Here is a 17,354-nt window from a genome sequence, read left to right on the forward strand (position 1 = left end):
GCCGCAAAGGTTAAGTGCCGGTGGAGCTGTACAACCGTACCGACTCCTGCAGCTGCTCGAACTGCTTGGAAGCAATGCCCTGAAGGGTGACGAACGCTGCATCCCTCTCGGAAATGAATCGGAGAAGGACGTCGATCTCAGCGTCTCGATCCAAGGCTTGCTGATGATGGAGCTGAGCTTGACCCAACGCAGCGTCAACCTTGCTCTGCTCAGCTGCGATAGCCCGAGCAAGTTTTGCCTCACTCAGAGCTACAGCCTTTTGTAGTGAAGCGAGGAGATTGGCCGACTGCGCGGCAGCAGCCTCTAATCGGGACACCTGCTGTCGTGCCGATGAGAGCTGAGTAGACAAGTCGACGTTGCTGAGAGCAAGAGAGTCCAGTCGCCGAGTCAGTGCGCGGTTCTCCTCCTGAACAGCTTGATTGGTAGCTCGGAGATCGCCAATGATATGTGGATAATCAAGAGCGGCGTAGTTGCCTTTCAAGATATCCAACAGTTCCCCCGCGGAAGCAGCATGCAAGATCGCTCGCCGCTGCGCGGGATCGGAAGGCTCCACGGAACGAGTAAATCCGTAGGCCATGAGCCTCGCCAGGAAGGTCAATTCTTCTCGGCGCTCGTACCCTTGCTCGTTAACTCTGGCCATGAGGGAGTCAAGACTCACTGGAGCAGCCGAGCTTGGCTGACTGGTGGCGCCCGAAGTGGTGTCGTCCGGCAAGCTCGGTGGACCAGGAGGACGCACGCGAGAAGACCCCGCCGACTCCGCGTCAGACTCATGGGAAGTTGTCAGGTCGACCAATCCAGCTTCAGGCCGGTCGCTGACCCCACGAGTGCCGACGGGTCGAGGAATCGACTCAGCTGGCGCGCCCTCACCTCGATGAGGAGTTGAAGGAGAATGGTGGCGCCGCGAGTTGTGCTGGAATAGCATGCGAAGAGTAAGGAGCTGCCAAGTGAGTGACAGCGGAAGCAACGAACGTACCGAAGAAGGTGGTGGAGAGCCGCGAGACGTCATCAGCCGAGTACGGACCAACGGTGGCAGAACCAAATGATGGATTAAGACACTCACCAGCTCGGCTCGTATCATAACCGGGGCAGTTGTGGTATTCGACCACACGCCAACCTACTTTAGGTCAAGAATCGGCTCGGTCTGATAACCCAGAGCTTAGGAACAAAGGATCACGGTAAATACTCGGCGATCTGTCCGGATATGCTATCCGGATAGCCGCTGAGCTCAACGGTCGCCGGAACTCGGCTGAAGGGTCGGTAGAGATCCGAAACGACTACATTTCACTAGATATTTGTATGAGAAGCATAGGATTAAATAGGGGCAGCCGAAAGGGCTCCCAGAAGATAACAGAGCAGAATTTTCCTAGTCCAAGACACGAGTACACTTTTCCGGTAAGTCCCTGCATAGGGCTGGATTATGCCTGCCGTCAATACTCGAGAGGCATAGCTTGTAGGGTATTGACTGGTAGCGCCAAGAGATTAGGTCGGTCCGGGTAGGACAAAGTCTCGCTACGCGCGAAAGAAAGTCCCGCATACTCAGCGGGCCGGTACGTCGGATAGCCCGGGTGCCATAACACTTCTAGCTGAGCAGCCTCTGCGCTCGGTGACCTGTAAAAGCGCTCGCGCGCCGTCCATCCTTTGGTGGAGGGCACAGGGTTGTGAACGAGCTCAGCCGAATCAAACTCGGCGGAGCCTCGGAAGTGATCTGACTTGATTAGTCGGAACCGAGTGGAAACGAGCCACTCGTCTGTCCCGGAAGGGCCGGACCGCGAGGGGACCACCCTCTGCGCAGGCCATACAACCGCCGACCTAACTCGGCGATTCGTTGTGGTTTGTGTAAGGAATCCACATCTGACGGTATTTGTGTGCTCTACTACACCACAAAGTTCTTAGTGATATCGCGCGAAATGGACTTTTAAACGACGCCATAATTAACATGTGCCTGCAGGAAGTCTGTGGCCTGCGTCATGGTTGTAAGCTGCTCAATTACCAGGTAAATATGGCCGGTTGGTCCGACACACCACGAAGCCGTACGACTACAGATGAACTTGCAATTGAAGATATTACCAAGGCAAAATGGCTGGTTCTTCCTATGAATATTGCCAACGATCACTGGGTGGTGATCGCGGCTAAACGAGGGGGCAATTACAGCTGTCGTTTACGATCCTTTAAATAAATCTCAAATTGAGATGGAAGATGAATGGGAACGCTGTCCTTTTTAACGCAATGGCACGACGACTTCAAGTTGGAGATTGCGAAATGGAATACTACAGTTCGGAAGGCTGACGAGCCCGTGCGTTGTCAGGTTTCTTTTCCTCCAACAAAAAAGAAGTGGTTATCGGAGCCAAAACAACCAGATGAATCAAGCTGTGGAGTGTTGATCATAGCTCAAGCGTAAGCCCTACTGAGCAATCAAACTGGACTAAGCAAAGTTACCCGTGAGCAAGTGAGGGTTCTGCGACTCAGGATTCTGTAGTTTATTACGTGCTACTGCTATGAGAAGCACCCCCCATCTCAACGCTTTGAGAATTGTAGCCAGACTGATGAACTTGTAAAAATATTTTTGAACAAGGTGAAGTCGGCGAAAACAAGTAGACGTAGATGAACGGAACAAACGGAGAAGAGAGAAATACATTTAAAAATAACAATTTTTGCGTGTAAGTCCGTGTTTTGTATGTAAATTACGCTAACATATCTTATTAATAATACTAGTTTTGTATGAATTAAATGTAAGAGAACTACTATTTATTTAAAAGTCAGGTTGATTTATCTGCGAGGTTATCCGTAGGCGTTTGATTGAAGAAAACGCTGGAAATTCAAGTTCTAAAGGCGTTTGTCCCTAAAGGCACAATATATGTGTAAACCACAAACTAAAGGCGTTTTTATTGTATAAAGGCACGCTATTAGCGATTGTGACGTCGTAGTTAAAGGCGTAGTAGCGCGTGCCGAGCACTTACTTCCCGAGACCCCCACCGCTTTCAGATTCATCATCCTAACCAGGTCGACGAGTCACAACAGTGTCTACTCGCCGTTTATGTTGACGTTCGGCTCATGCCATGTAGTTCTGCAGGTGTTGATTCAATTCGTCCTCGGAGCGGAACTTCAAAAGGTAGGGCTTCACGTACCGCACTGCGCTGTAGCCATCTACACAAAGATCAAGAGAATAATATGTATTTTTTTTTTCTGTTCACTCGAGACCTATGTTGAAGTAAAAAACATATTTTTTGTCCAACTTTTTTTTTTAATATTTATGCAGGTCTTTACACAAATGTTACTCTAGCCACAATCTTTCAAGGTATTTGCTTTAGTGGCTGCCGTTCCTCCCTGGTTTTCATTATCACTTTCGAAAAGGTCGAACCGAAAAAAAAACATAGCTGATACTCGCGAGAAACGACTGCCAAGCGCATGGCACAAGGAGGAACCTACACGTGGAGGTCAGTTTGGAGTGAGCTCAAAGCAGGCGGCTGGGCCCACAAGCTCCCACCAGCCAGCTCTCTCGAGACGCGATGGAAGTTCGTACCCCCGAATGGCGACCCGAACGGCGTTGAAGGGACGGACAACTATTTGGGAGAGGAGCACGTGCAATCTCATTATGTCTCTCGTACGTGTATTTGATTGTTATGCTTGAAATGGACGATGCGAATAAACGTTTTCTATTTGTCTTTCTTATAGTTCATTCAAATGAGGCAGCTCAAGTACTTAGGTCAGCGTACGTCGCGAAATGTATGTACTTACCTTCTCTGTAGTGCTGTGTGTGCGCAATGATAACGAGTTGTTTTATCTTTTTATGATACTTAGAGCCTTCTGTGACAACCGACGACGATGTGAATGAGACCGCGCAGCCCGTGCCTGCCACTGCGGCGCCTATGGCAGCTGATGGTGCGTTGTTTCCGCATGCCGCACTTCATACAGCATGAGATTGATCTCGTCTATGGAACGGAGTACTTTGCCACGAGACAATGGCCTCTCTCATCCAAAAAGTGCGAGGCCATTGATGCCTTCTTCGCTGCGAAGGCGAAGGCAGGCCTAGTGCGGATGTCAAAATCCCCGCATTCGACGACGACTTTCAGCGTTCGGTAGCCGAACGAGAAGTTGCGTATAACAAGCTGAACAACGCGATGGTGCCGACCGAGACACAAATCCCACGAAAGGATGTGTTGCTGAGCAACATGACCAGATGCGTACTGTACAGGGCCCTGGGTTTGGTAGACGGATACAACCAGATCCTGACGCGCAAGAGCGAAATCCTTTTCACCGCGGTGAGCACTCCCAGCGGCATGCTTTGGGAGTGGTTCGTCATACCGCAGAATTTGTCTAACGCCCCGGCGACAATCAACCGCCTGGTGACGCAGCGATCCAGGCCACTACGGCCTTCCTATAGACGTACTTCGACGACATCTTAGTCCATAGCCGTGCTGAGGGAGGCAAGACGGCCAAGGATGTGCGTTTGGGGCACCCCCGTCGAGTGTCATGAGAGCGAACAAGCTCTACGCTAACATCGACAAGTGCGTCTTCGCGTCACAAGAGATTAAGGTTCTCGGTTGCTTCGTCAGTAACATCGGCGTTCGAGCTGACTCAGACAAGGTCAAGACCATTGCCGCATGGCCGATGCCCCGATCCCAGAAGGATTTTTGGAAGTGGTTAGGTTGGGCCAATTACATCCACATGTACAGTCCAGGGTACGCGGGCCTCGCTAAACCCTTGTCGAACCTCCTTAAGAAGGCTATCGACTCGCGCTGGGAGCGAGAGCACCACGATGGCTTTGATAGCATCCAGGCCAGTCTTCAAACGACTCCTATCCTGTCCCTACCGGGTGAGACGACGCCGTTCAGCGTCGTCTGCGATACCTCCGACTATACAATGCGTTGTTCATTGCTGCAGCACAGTGCAGCCGGACACGAACGAGTCATCTCGCTCCAGGCCAGACAGCTCAAGGCCTCCGAGAGGAGCTACCCTGTACACGAAAATGCAGTATGCCCTCGTGAAGTTTCGGGTACATCTTCTGGGCTCAAGCCCTTTGTGATCTACACAGACCACGCATCCTTGAGGACGGCGACAAATTCGCCTCACCTCTCCCAACGGAGGGCAAGGTGGCTGTCCTTGATCGTGGAGTACAACTGCCATGTCGAGGACAAGCCGGGCAAGCTCAACGTGCTTGCGGACGCCCTCTCTCGGCGTCCAGACTACGAGTTGGCCTACATCACACGGGTGACAGCAGATCTATATGATCGGGTACGCATGGCGTATCGGGACGATGAGGCTGTCGCGTCTATCGTCAAGTTCCTCGCCGGAGGAACGAGCGCAAAGTCCGACTGGCTTTCGTCGCGACAGCGCTCCCCGATCCACCGATAGGAGTTGAAGCGGTGCCTCCTCTATTACCGCGTGGAGCCTAGTGACCTTCCACGGGTGGTCGTACCCCACGACAGGAATCCGAAGTTCGATATCCTCGCGGAAGCGCCCGATGCGCCCTCCTTTGGCCACATGGGTCGCGAGAAGACCTTTCTGTCAATTTCACAGGTTTGCTGCTGGACCCACATGTACAAGGGGGTCGACAGGTATGTGAAGACATGCGAAACATGTCAGCGGGTTAAATTCGCAGAGCACGCTTTGGCTCCGATACAGAGCCTTTCCGTACTGTTGAGAGTCGATGGACTTGACTTCGTCTTTGGACTTCCCGCCGACGGACACGGCAACAGCGGGATTTTGGTGTTGGTGTGGCGAATGCGCAAAATGGTACATCTTGCTCCGGAGCCCGTTACCGTCACAGATGAGCATGAAGGTGCTCGTCGATGACGAGTTCCGCCATCACAGTCTCCTGGAGACGATTGTCTCGGACTAATACCCGCGGTTCACAGCCGCGTTATGGATAACGCTGGTTCCTTTGCTCGTAACTCGTCTGCAGATGTCCACTGTGGATAATTCGTAGACAGACGGTCTGACGGAGCGCGTCAATCGAGTGCTCGAAGTCACTATGTGCAATGTGTGCGCGGGAGCCCCAGGTACGTGGTCGGCGCAGCTCCCAGTTGTTGAGCTCGCGCCGACAACGCGGTGGACGCATCCACAGGGCTCACGCCGTTCTACCCAGAAAGGCTTCCATCACCCCAAAGTGCCTCTCACGCTTCGAGATGACGCTGCGTCCTCTATTCTTAGTGGGGGAAGAGGGTCGGAAAGCCATTTCATCCCAGACTTCAGATGGGAGACCGGGTTTGCTGCGAAAACAAGTGGAATCCTTTGTGACACCAAGTTGAGTGTGATCAGCAGAATCCGCGATGGAATGCCAGCGACCAAAGAACAGAGAGAAGGTGTAATCTGACCAACATGGAAGAGGAAAATTAAATGTGCTCAAAGTGGGTGAATTAGTGTTACTCGACACTAGGAACCTACCGCTAGACACTGTCAGTTCTGTCGGTAGTAACAAGTTGCAGCACCGCTTCATCGGATCGCTCGCGGTCCTGGCCAGACACGATGCGTTGTACACCACCGATCTACCAAAGCCAATGACGACACACCCGACGTTCTACGTTAGACAACTTAAGGGGTACTATGATTTGCAGGTGGGCGCTGATTCGCAGACTCGCCTTGGTCCAGTTCCTTGAAGCGAGGAGCAGCCTTTGGCGTCGACGGCGTCGCAGGAGCATGTTCCCAAGTCTCGCAAGACTGTGATCAGGCCCGTACGCCGGTGGGCCCCCGTACGAACGGACCTGAGGGGCGTACGCCGAGTACGTCGATTACATCGGGTACGCACCATAAGTGTACGGCGCAGGCGGCCTTGAACGTTGTTCCTGACCCTCAATACGTCGGATCATGCGGAAGGACTTGTCAAGATTGGACGAAGGGGTCCGGCGGTCCACCTGATGACGCAGCCCCGAACCCTCCTGTTTCAATTGGTCCAGGCAGCCCACCAGTCGAGCGAGCACACCCTAATTCCCGGCCTTGGCGGCAGCATCACCGTCAGTCCCAAGGTCAGGTGAAATCTCAAGAACGAGGACGGTGGCGGTCATCCTCAGGGCCCTGCGTCGGACCCGCAGGTGGAGCACTCGGGCGAGAGAAGCGCCTCGGAGGAGCCTCGTACTAGTGGGCACCTCCGCCCCTGCTTGACCGGAACGGAGAAATCCACTACCCCGCGGAGCAGGTTCTCTAGAAGCGTCTTCGCTGGAAGCGCCAGCTCCTCGTGAAGTGGAGGGGTATTGCCTAGTCCGAGAGCCCGTGAGAGCCGATTAAACGGCTCCTGATAGAATGCTGAAGACTGTCGCAATCTGGGAGCCGAAGGGGCGGCAGCTTCATAAGTAGTCCGGGGCTTCTTGCCCGAACGGGGTACGGACGTTGACGACTCTCCGTACCCGCGCTCATCGTGGGCGCTAGAAGATGCGCTCTTCAGAAGAACCCTTGGCAGCATGTGCTTGCTGACCAAGTGGGTAAACCGGACACGAAGATCACGCTGATCCAGGATGAGGGACAGCGGCTGATCTTCATGGAGCTCCCGTAACTTCGAGGGTGAGTACTTAAAAGACTCAACTCACGCCCCGAACATGCCCTCGCACGAGATCCAGTGCAAACCTTTCTCGTGAAGAATTCAGGGCTAGTCCTATAGAGATCAGAAGCCACTCCGGTTTTCAAGCTTCTTACGACAAGTCGTGCAGCCCTTATGAGGGATTCGGTGCGGCGCGAAAAGCACGCACCGCGCCGCCTCCAAGTTGTCGGCGAACAACTTCTCCTTCTGGACAAGGACACGTTTAAAAACAACCTTTGTAGTGTGGCCACCGATAAGCTCAGAGGAGCAATGAGAGTCTCCAGAAAGAGGTCAGCCCCAGAGCTCTCCTCGGGAGGCCTATAACCGCTCGGGTGGATGGCAGCTCCTGGCTGACGGGTGTCACCACCGGTCCTCCACACATACGATGGGCAACTTGGAAATCCCCCCACTGCTGGTCGAGGTCGTTCGCGATTTCCCGGTGATCATAGATGGCACCCTTCTCTTCCTCCGATTTCTCTTCATCCGAGCAGCCGAAGAGACTCTTAAAATAGTAACCAGTATACTGAACATTACCTTAAATACCCATTTTCCGGATACGATTGATGTGCCGGGCGGAATGTCCACGATCTTCCATGTGCCATTTATTCCGATATCTGACCGCCCCTCCTGGATTGCATACTTCCACTCTGTGTGATACGGGCCATTTATTGTTTCAGCGTAGCTCCGAGGTTCCGATATATTTGAAGCCCTCAAAGAAGAGCACTGCTCTTCTTTGAGGGCTTGGCGTCTTTGGCTGCGGTCCCAGCTGTCTCAGCGAGCGAGGGATTTAGGAGAGATTTCTCTTCCTCGTCATCGCCAGCTTTGAACAAGCCCTTAGCCTTGACGGCAGGGCCCTCAAAGTGTTTAGACATCTTAGAACTGTGATCACCGTGATCACTAGATAGCGAGTGCACGCTGCTCGTTGGGCACTAGAGTATGCCTCCCACGGAGCCCACAGGAACATTGGGGAGGTTCTTGGCCTCGGCCTCTTCGTCACTGCCCGGACTAAACGCACGTTCAACGAATCGCTGGTTCGGACGGTTGTCTGGTGAGACCAAACGTGACGTACTGCGGCGTTTGCTTGCGCGCTTATTCGCAGTCGTGTCACCGGTCGTAGCGGGCGCATCCGAGGCCACCTTAGTAGCCTCCTAGAGTGCAGAGCCTTTGCCGAGAGGCTTAGTGCTCTTAGCTTACCCCTTTCCGGCTTTTTGCTGCCTTAGCGTGTGCTTTCTCACCGCGCTTCGTTGTGCCATGGAACATGCTTAAGGTCGAAGTCGAGACCGAGAAGAAGAATGCTTTAGCGCTGCTCGTGGCTCTAACTGTGAAGTGAGCACCCGCCGGGTTCTCGGAGCCAAGTCGATGTCTTTCGACTTTGAGAATCATTCTACTTGATGGCTAAATGGAAATTAAGTGGTGGTGGTGGTGGTGGTGGTGGTAGGGGGGGGGGGGGTTAATGGGGTACGTACCCCAAGTGTACCCCTGATTACTTGAAGTGTGACACTTCACACTTTGGGATACAAAACGAAGAGAAAACAGAATAATTATTTGTCCGTTAAATATATTTGTCCGGCGGTATTTATTAACTCTGTCGTGCTAATTAAGCCTGCATGTCCACCACAGAAATCAACCATTCCATTGTATTCCAATAATTCCTTCCTAGCCCTCGTATACACAGCTACTTTTTGTCCAGCAAACGTAACTACGGGGGCCGCGCTTGCATGCACTCACCACCTGCATTAAAAAGGGATGCTGAACGGAACCAGGTTCTTCTGGTAAAAGCTGTTATTATTGAGTTCATGAATATTAAACATGTGATAAACGCTTCGAGGCGTGGCTCCAAGCGCCTTATATCTGAGCATTTCCGACGTAGCACTCTTCAACATTTAAAATCTGTAAATGATGTCGTCGTGAAAACTCTATTGCAGGGTTGTCGCGGGCGCGTTCATGATAATCGGTACACCTACGTTGTCAGAACTCAGGTATCATGTACTCACGAATGCATGCAAATGATAATACAGCGGTTACACAAGATTCAATTAGATCGTGAAGTAAGATTGATGGATAAATACTACTTCGTACGACAGAAGAGTTTCAAAAGTGATGACAATGTTCGGCACAACTTTGAGAGGCCACGGGACTGTTTTAAGGTATTCTTATTAATAAAGTATTCCCTTCACTCGCAAAACTGGTCTCCTACGTATCACGTAGAAAGCTGACATCAAAACCAAGTGCTGTGTCTTGTACTTTACCGGACTCCTACGCTGACAGACTTGCCGTCTGCGGCGATAAAATATCGAACTTGCGGTTTTCGGTCTCAACCTTGCCTATGCGAGAAAAAAAACTCCAACAAAAATCGTGTAAAGCGTGGTTCTGTTTCCAGACTTGTGTCGTTGGGGAATTTCTCAGCCCGCTGCGCACCATGAGCTCTCTGAACCTAGTCGTGTCTATCTTCATATATGATATCCCGAAGCCTAGCTTGGTTGGGAGTAGCTTTCACGGTTGGACACGGAAATAATTATTTATGCTGTCACCTCCACTACATATACAAACCGGCTTTGATCGTACTGGCCCAACACTGCAGGACAAGTATTCATGCAATCAATTGTATCCTAGGATACTGGGCCAATAAACTGGCCTCGTGACTCTCAACGGTCGGCTTATTAAACACACTTGGGCTGCTAGGAATCATGGACGCGCTGCTTGAACTGGAGCTGTCCGACGGAGAGGTCGAGGATGGCGACGCCATCGAGGCATTGGTGGCCGTAAATCACCGCTGGCTAGGCCGATACGCTCGGTTGCACCCGAGCTTCAGCGTAGAGCCGTCGCTACTCGAGCGTAATAGTCTCTGGATGAACGCCTACTTTCAGAAGATCCGAATGATTACGTCGGCTGCGTCCCCACAGGCCAAGAACCTAATTAAGAAGCATCGAGATACGGTTGTGGAGAGACTGCGCTCGGCTCCATTGCCACACTCCGAGTCGCTCTTCTCCACGTGCGTTGTGGACCCTATGGCCGCCCTATTGTTTGCCTCCTCCATCGGCAGATGTCCCCACGACAATCTGGTACCAGCATCGATTTGCAGTAGGATTTTACTAGTGAAACTTAAGATTTGGTTCTGTGCTTAGGAGGATCTACTGGCTGAGGTTTGGGAGCTGCTACAGTGTGCATCGATTCGAGCGCACGCGCTTCAGTCAAGTATGTATTGTTTTGGCAAATTGAGTTTTGTTTGCTTACGATTACTATGCTAAGACTCGCTAGCTGTATATTTCGGTTCTTGACGCTCTTCACGGAGACTCAAAAGCGAGTATGACATGCGGCAGCACCTTCTGTGTTACATATTTGGGAGACGCTGCTACCACCAAATTTAGGAACTGATTTCAGTGTAAGTTCTGTCACTTTCAGTCAAGTTTCGGTTGCACTTATAGAGCCGGTTTCCGGGGATTGGGTTGAAGAGACGATAAAATACCTTACCGTTTGAAATCCTCAGATTTTGGAAAATTGTGCGCCGCACGATTCGATTGGCATTCGTCGATTCCCCCCCCCTTGGAGCCAGAAGACAGATTGAAGGTCCCAGCACGGTTAGCGGCGCACACAGCAGGAATGGTACGTTGACACACAACACCTCACTCTATTACACTCACTCACTGACTCTGCTATGATGTTAACAGGGCGACAGTTCAAATTCTCCACCGTATCCAGGCTACGGGCGTGTGGACCGCACGCTGCGGGATAGTGCAGAGCTGGATCGCATCCGGATTCGTGACAAAAAGCGAAAGGAATGGGATGATACGCTAGCAGCTTTGAAGAAACTGCCCCCGTCTCCAATTCACGACCGAGGCAGCAATGATCGCGCGGCGTATCATACTGAAACACTCATGCGAATAAAGCTTCAAAAGCAAGCGGCACGTCTCGTGGCCGAGGGGAAGACGATGGTGACGCGCAGTACCGCTGCTACGCTGCTAGCTGAAGATCCCACGAAAGCCAGCGACGACAGTGCGCCAAGGTCCCGCAAGAAGTCTAACTCAAGGAACTACAACGCTGCGCTTCACGAGGCGCTGGAGGCTATTGATCAAGTCGATAGCGAACCGTCTGTGTCTTGCAGTGACTCCGATTACGAAGACGACAAGACCAAAGGGGAGAGTGGCGAAAGTGATGCAGCGGAAGGGGGATCTGAAGGATTATTGGCCGAGAATGATGGAGATCGCGGCGATGGTGCCGCCAGTGGTACCACCCAAGTCGAAAGTGAAGGCGATGGTGGAGACGTTTTGGACGCAAATGATGATTCAAGTGATGATTCAAGTGATACCAAAGACAAACCGAATTTATCACCGAATGTACACCAAACGTTTACTAAGAAGAAACAAGACGCTGGTGATTCATTCTTCCAACCAGGTAACAAGATGTTTAATACCTGGGAGGAGTTCCACGCTGCTTTTGACGCCCACCAAGTCCAGTCTTTCCAGCAATTTTCCAAGCTGACAAGCACGTCTGTCAAGGTACGGAACAAGCAGATACTTCGGGCTGCGAAGAAGACCATGGCGGCCGGAAAGAGGAAGCGGAAAGATGTTCGTTTGGTTCCCAAGCAGTGGGAAACTTACTCGGAGACGCTCGTGTGCACCCATGGTCAGCCGTATGAGCCCCGCGGCAAAGGATCCAGAAAACACAATTTGGTTTGTGATACGAAGTGCACGGCGAGCGTGAACGCGCGGGTGACTTCCAGCATTAGTGGTACGTGGTACGTGAGGGTAACCACGTCGGGGAATCACAACCACAACTTGAACAAGCGCATTTGGGAGAACTACGCAGAGAACAGGATTGTCAAGGACCCGCGGTTGACGAATGATGTCAAAGTACTTCGCAAGGCAGGAGCTAATGCTCAGGGAATCCTGAAGTACTTACGGGAGCGCACAGGTACATACCATCACTTGTTTGGTATGTTTTCGGTTAATGATATTTTTCTGTTTTTCTTTGGTGTTATAACATAGGCAAGAGAACTACTCTCCGTGACGTTCATAATATGGTGCAGCGGCATAAGATGAAGGAGCAGGCGGGGCTTAACGATGCTCAGAGGGCGTTTGCAGTCCTGGACGAGTTTGATAGGCAAAACGGCGGAAACTCTGCTGACATTTTGGTCGACTGTGAGACAGACGTTGCTCGTGTCGCCACGTTCCAGACCGCAAAGATGAAAAGATTGTTCAAGGCTTTTCCTGAGGTCGTCATGGTCGATTCCACTCATAGCACGAACGTCAATCGGTACAAGTTATTCAGCTTTGTAGTTCACGATGTATTCGGAAAGGTATGCGTGTAAAGCTAGATGTTTTATTCATTAGTTATTAATCTAACACGTCCATTAGGGCCAATACGTACACCATGCTCTTGTAGAAAGTGAGCACAAAGTCAATTTGCGGCGCGTAGTGGAGATTTTCAAAGCCAACAACCCCGAATGGACGAAGATACGCGTGATTATGACCGACAAAGCTGTCCATGAGAAGGAAGTACTACAAGAGATGTTTCCTGACGCCCGCCAGCTGCTCTGCCAGTGGCACGTGATTACATGGTTGAAGAAACAGGTCACCAGGTTGGCACCCGCCGTGAAGAAGTAAATGAAAAGTTTGGTGAGGCTTCTGCTTTACGCTACCTCACAAAAGGAGCATGAAGATGCTCGTGGAGCAATGTTGCAGCAACTTGGTGGCGATACAAGGCACCAGTTATACAGGACATTTATGGAAAACTGGGATAACAGTCAAGAGAAGTGGGTCTCTTACCAGCGCGGCAACGTCCCCCACTTGACAAACAATACCAATAACAGGATTGAGTCAAAGTGGGGCAAGATCAAAGATGTCATAAATGACTCATTTACTATCGACCAGCTTCTATCTACGCTGATTACCCTTCAAGAGTATGCAGAGGAACAGTATCTCGCGGAATATCACAAGGTTGGGAGCAGGCCTTCCCGGTGTGACGAAGACGCAGAACTTTCGTCTTTGGCTTTGCTCGTGAGCACGTTCGCTTTCGATTTAGTGGCCTCGCAACATGCATTAGCGACGGGTCCCGGTGCAGATTACCAGGTGGAAGTCGTAGCTCAAGGAACGGCGAGGGTGACGAGTCCAGGGTCCGGCCAAGTTCATGTAGTGGACACTCAGGTATGTACAGTGTTCTGTGTTGGTTATGTAATTTTCTGTGTACTTTTGGTACATGATTAATTAACTAGCTCGTGTGTTATGTAGACGAATTCGTGTGACTGTATCTTTATGAAGACTTGCATACTACCGTGTCGTCATGTGATGTTCGTCAGAAGTACTTGTAATTTCGAGACAATGATTCCTCCCATGCGCTCATTCCCCGCAAGATGGATTGTCCACAGTTCGGTTAATAACATTGGAGACGGTGAAGTGCTTTCTGGTGGTATGAAGCCAGTTACGTGTCCTGCACTCCCCAAGGAGAAGGCACTGAACAGCCCCGACATGTACTGCAAGGCGAAGGAAGTCACTGACAAAATTATCGACCGCATGGTATTGCAGTCGACTCCGACGTACCGAGTCGCGTTGCGGTGGCTTGAGGACTTTTACACGGCGCTCAACACTGGATGTGTGGTGGAGTATTCAAGTCAGGGAGTTCCAGTTTTTCCCGGGCTGTCGCAGATGCCTTCGGCCACTGGTGCACGTTTATCCCAGATGTCATTTGCTGAGGTCTCGCCCCCACCACATCACAATGACGAACTCTTGACCGATGTAGAGGATACTGCAGCTCAAGGCAAAAGTGATACGGTTGTTAAAGAATGTGAAGAAATTGAAACTAAACGTACACCAAATGCAGCCGAAACTACACAGAAAGATAATTCAAAGGCTGGACCGACGCTAGGGCCCGCACAAGCAGTAACATGGGAGTTCGCAGACCGACCCGTGATTAGTGGCATGACAAAAGCTCAGAGAAAGCAGGCTCAGAGCAAGAAAGACCAGGAAAATGCGCGTGCTCTAGCTGCAAAACATCGCCAAGGAAAGAAGACAAGGACTGTTAAGCTCGATGAGGTGGCTGCGCTTCTGGATGGGCCATTCAGCGCATTTCAGGCTAAAGATATGGTGGAGGCCCTTGAAATTCCAAGTGTTGAACTGCACGGACCAGTTTCGGTCAGACCCTTTAATGTGGGCCAAAAAGTCCCAGTTGTGACGAAGATTCCTCAGTTAACCAAGGTCATTGAAGGCATTGAAGCTATCAAGGCAGCAGAGGATATCAACCTACTCGCGTACTGGCCAGATTACGGAAGTGCTACATTGGACCAGCTGGATGCTATGGCCAGTATAATCGAAGCTCGCAATCACTTCAAGTTGGTGGCTCGTACGATGAAGTGGATCGACGATGTGGAACGGCAAGTTGAAGACATTCGCTATCCATTCGTGGACACCAGTCACATAACGAAGGTAATGCTCGTACAGTACCACAACCGAAGGTACACCGAATACTAACAGAAAAACTGTATTATGTTAAATTTGAAGAACCATCACAAACAATGCGTTTATGCTCTTAATCTGGCTGTGAATCGAGTACCGGGGGAGCTCGTAGCTGGACATCAAATTTTGGACATGCGTGAAAATCTTTGGCTGCACACAACGTCGATTCTCGTTTCCCTGCTTATGTTGCGCGACGAATATCGCAATGTTGGAGTTGTGAGTCCAAGTTACCATGGATTCGCGCTACCTGAGCAAAAGAAACGTGTGGCAAAAGGATTGGGTGCTTGTAATCCCCAAAACCAACGTGTAATTGGTGCTATGAATCTCAATCTACACTGGGTAGCGTTTCTCGTGGACAACAAGAAGAGAATCTGTTTCATGTTCGACCCACTTCAATCGATGCAAACTACACTACCATCGAGACGAGTGTGCGTGCAGTGGTTGAGAAGATTTTGGGTCTTGAAGACATGCTGCACTATGAGCGCATTACCTGGTGTACGCAACAAGATTCCAGCTCCTGTGGCGTGTGGAGCATTGCCATACTGGAAATGCTTTTAAGTGGCGCCATTTGGAACGATTGTGTCTACAATCTTGTGCCGTATTTGCGCATGCGTCTGCTGTACAAAGCAATTGCTTTCATTGAGAGAGAGTCCGTTGTCATTGACGTGTAAGTTCATTCCTTCCTGTTGAACAATTTTGTGATATACATTTGTATACCAAAAATATACACAACTCTACTTTTGTTTGGTTCTACATTTGGTCCCACGCGTACATGCATGCATCGAAAAAATGCTAAGTCGCACAACTTCTATATATAGACTTGAGCCACAAAGATTGGGCCTTTGTGGTGTATATTTCTCACACCAAACCACAGATAAACATTAATTACCGTCTTTGATGGGTAACCTTTTCCCATATGTTTGTAACCAGTACAGCACTACCGAAGAAAGCCAATTAATGTCCATCTAAATTCGGTGGTAGCAACATCGTCCGACATATTTGTTGACCATTCGAATGTGACAAGGCTCTCCGTTGTTATTGTTGCCGTCATTGTTGTAGATCACGTGCTTACGACTGCTGGTACTTCTTGGTGAAGAAGACAGCTCTGCAGCTGTCAAAGCATGCAAAGTTGCTGCTCAGGGTCAATTTTGGCAGCCCAACATGTTCGTTTTCTCCCTGCAGAAACGACACAAAGACAACTCGACGCTGTGTGAGCTTGCCTCGAGATTGTTGGCGTGTTTTTTAGACGAAATGCCCATTCCACCGTCTCAACTGTTTGCAGCAGGGGAGACGGGTCCATGTAGCGTTCCCATGGCACATTTTTCTCCGTTGCGTGCACTAGGCAAAGGAAGCACACTTCCGCTCTTGGCAAATGGCCACAGAAATCAGAGTCCCCATCGGCCGCTCTTTTCACCAACGACAATGTCCAAATTGTACCAAGAAGCACCGTCCCCGTATAGCCCAAACATTAAACTACCCCTGCCGCGTCAGCTGACTTCGCCGGTCCAACAAGCCAGACGTGCACAGATCTTTAGCATGCCTAAACTTGCTGCTGTTGAAGGGCCGCGACAATACCGCTGCAATACCCCAAACGCCCCACCATCTCGAGTTGAACGCAGTACCGACATAGAAGCCAATCAAGCACATGACCCAGCAATCAACTCACCTCCGCAAAGCCCAAGTGGTAGCAGGTTAACCAAGTCTCGAATTGCCGTCTCTGACAAAACCTCGTGGAATTCTGAGTGTATCAATTCAGTAAGTGGTTTCGACTGGTGGTGGCGGTCACTGCCACAGAATCACGCATGCCTAGAGCGAACTCAAAAGCTGAAAATGGTCACAAAGGCAGCCGTGCGTTTACACTCGAAAGGAGAACTACAGCGCGCTATCGAGTTGTATCAGCAGGCGTTATCATCAGAGACCACCGACGACGTGCAGTTCAGGTTGCGTATTAACTTGGCTTGTGCGTACGAAGAAGCAGAGGATCTGACAGCGAGTATAGAGGAACTCCGGCTAGCATTGGAGCTGAATTCTCAAGACCCTTACACGATTTATAAGCTTGGCCGTGCCCTGACCTCTGTGGGAGAATTGGAAGAAGCTCGGACGCGGTTAGAGTCAATTATTAACCTGCATCCTCAAGCTGCTGTTGGTTTGAAAATCCTTGATAAAGCAGTAGAGGGTCATAAACTAGAAGAAGCCAGAAGAGCTACAATTGCAGCTGCGAAGACACGCCGCTCGCCGTTCGAAGTCTTATCTCCAAGCGTTTACTGTACGTCTCCCCGAGACCCCATTGCTCTATTAGCACCAATAGTTCAATCTCCAGCTCCTCGCAGCAAGAAAAGACGAGCAGCCAAACGAGAGTCCGCACCACCTACTGCCGCAGCCATTGAAAAGAGTGC

General features: G+C 50.7%; 2 protein-coding genes across 2 annotated transcripts; both read left to right on the forward strand.

The window, feature by feature from the left end:
* Positions 1-10,197: 10,197 nt before the first annotated feature.
* On the forward strand, positions 10,198-10,758 carry PITG_13210 (uncharacterized protein; the record flags this gene model as incomplete). Its single annotated transcript, XM_002899833.1, has 2 exons — positions 10,198-10,572; positions 10,672-10,758. 2 exons carry the CDS (start codon positions 10,198-10,200, stop codon positions 10,756-10,758), a joined length of 462 nt encoding a protein of 153 aa, XP_002899879.1.
* A 5,361-nt stretch (positions 10,759-16,119) lies between these two features.
* PITG_13212 (uncharacterized protein) lies at positions 16,120-17,110 on the forward strand (the record flags this gene model as incomplete). Its single annotated transcript, XM_002899834.1, has 3 exons — positions 16,120-16,232; positions 16,341-17,034; positions 17,096-17,110. 3 exons carry the CDS (start codon positions 16,120-16,122, stop codon positions 17,108-17,110), a joined length of 822 nt encoding a protein of 273 aa, XP_002899880.1.
* Between the last annotated feature and the right edge of the window lie 244 nt (positions 17,111-17,354).

This window comes from Phytophthora infestans, genomic scaffold (assembly GCF_000142945.1).
Source record: "Phytophthora infestans T30-4 supercont1.28 genomic scaffold, whole genome shotgun sequence".
Classification (NCBI taxonomy): Eukaryota; Oomycota; class Peronosporomycetes; order Peronosporales; family Peronosporaceae; genus Phytophthora; species Phytophthora infestans.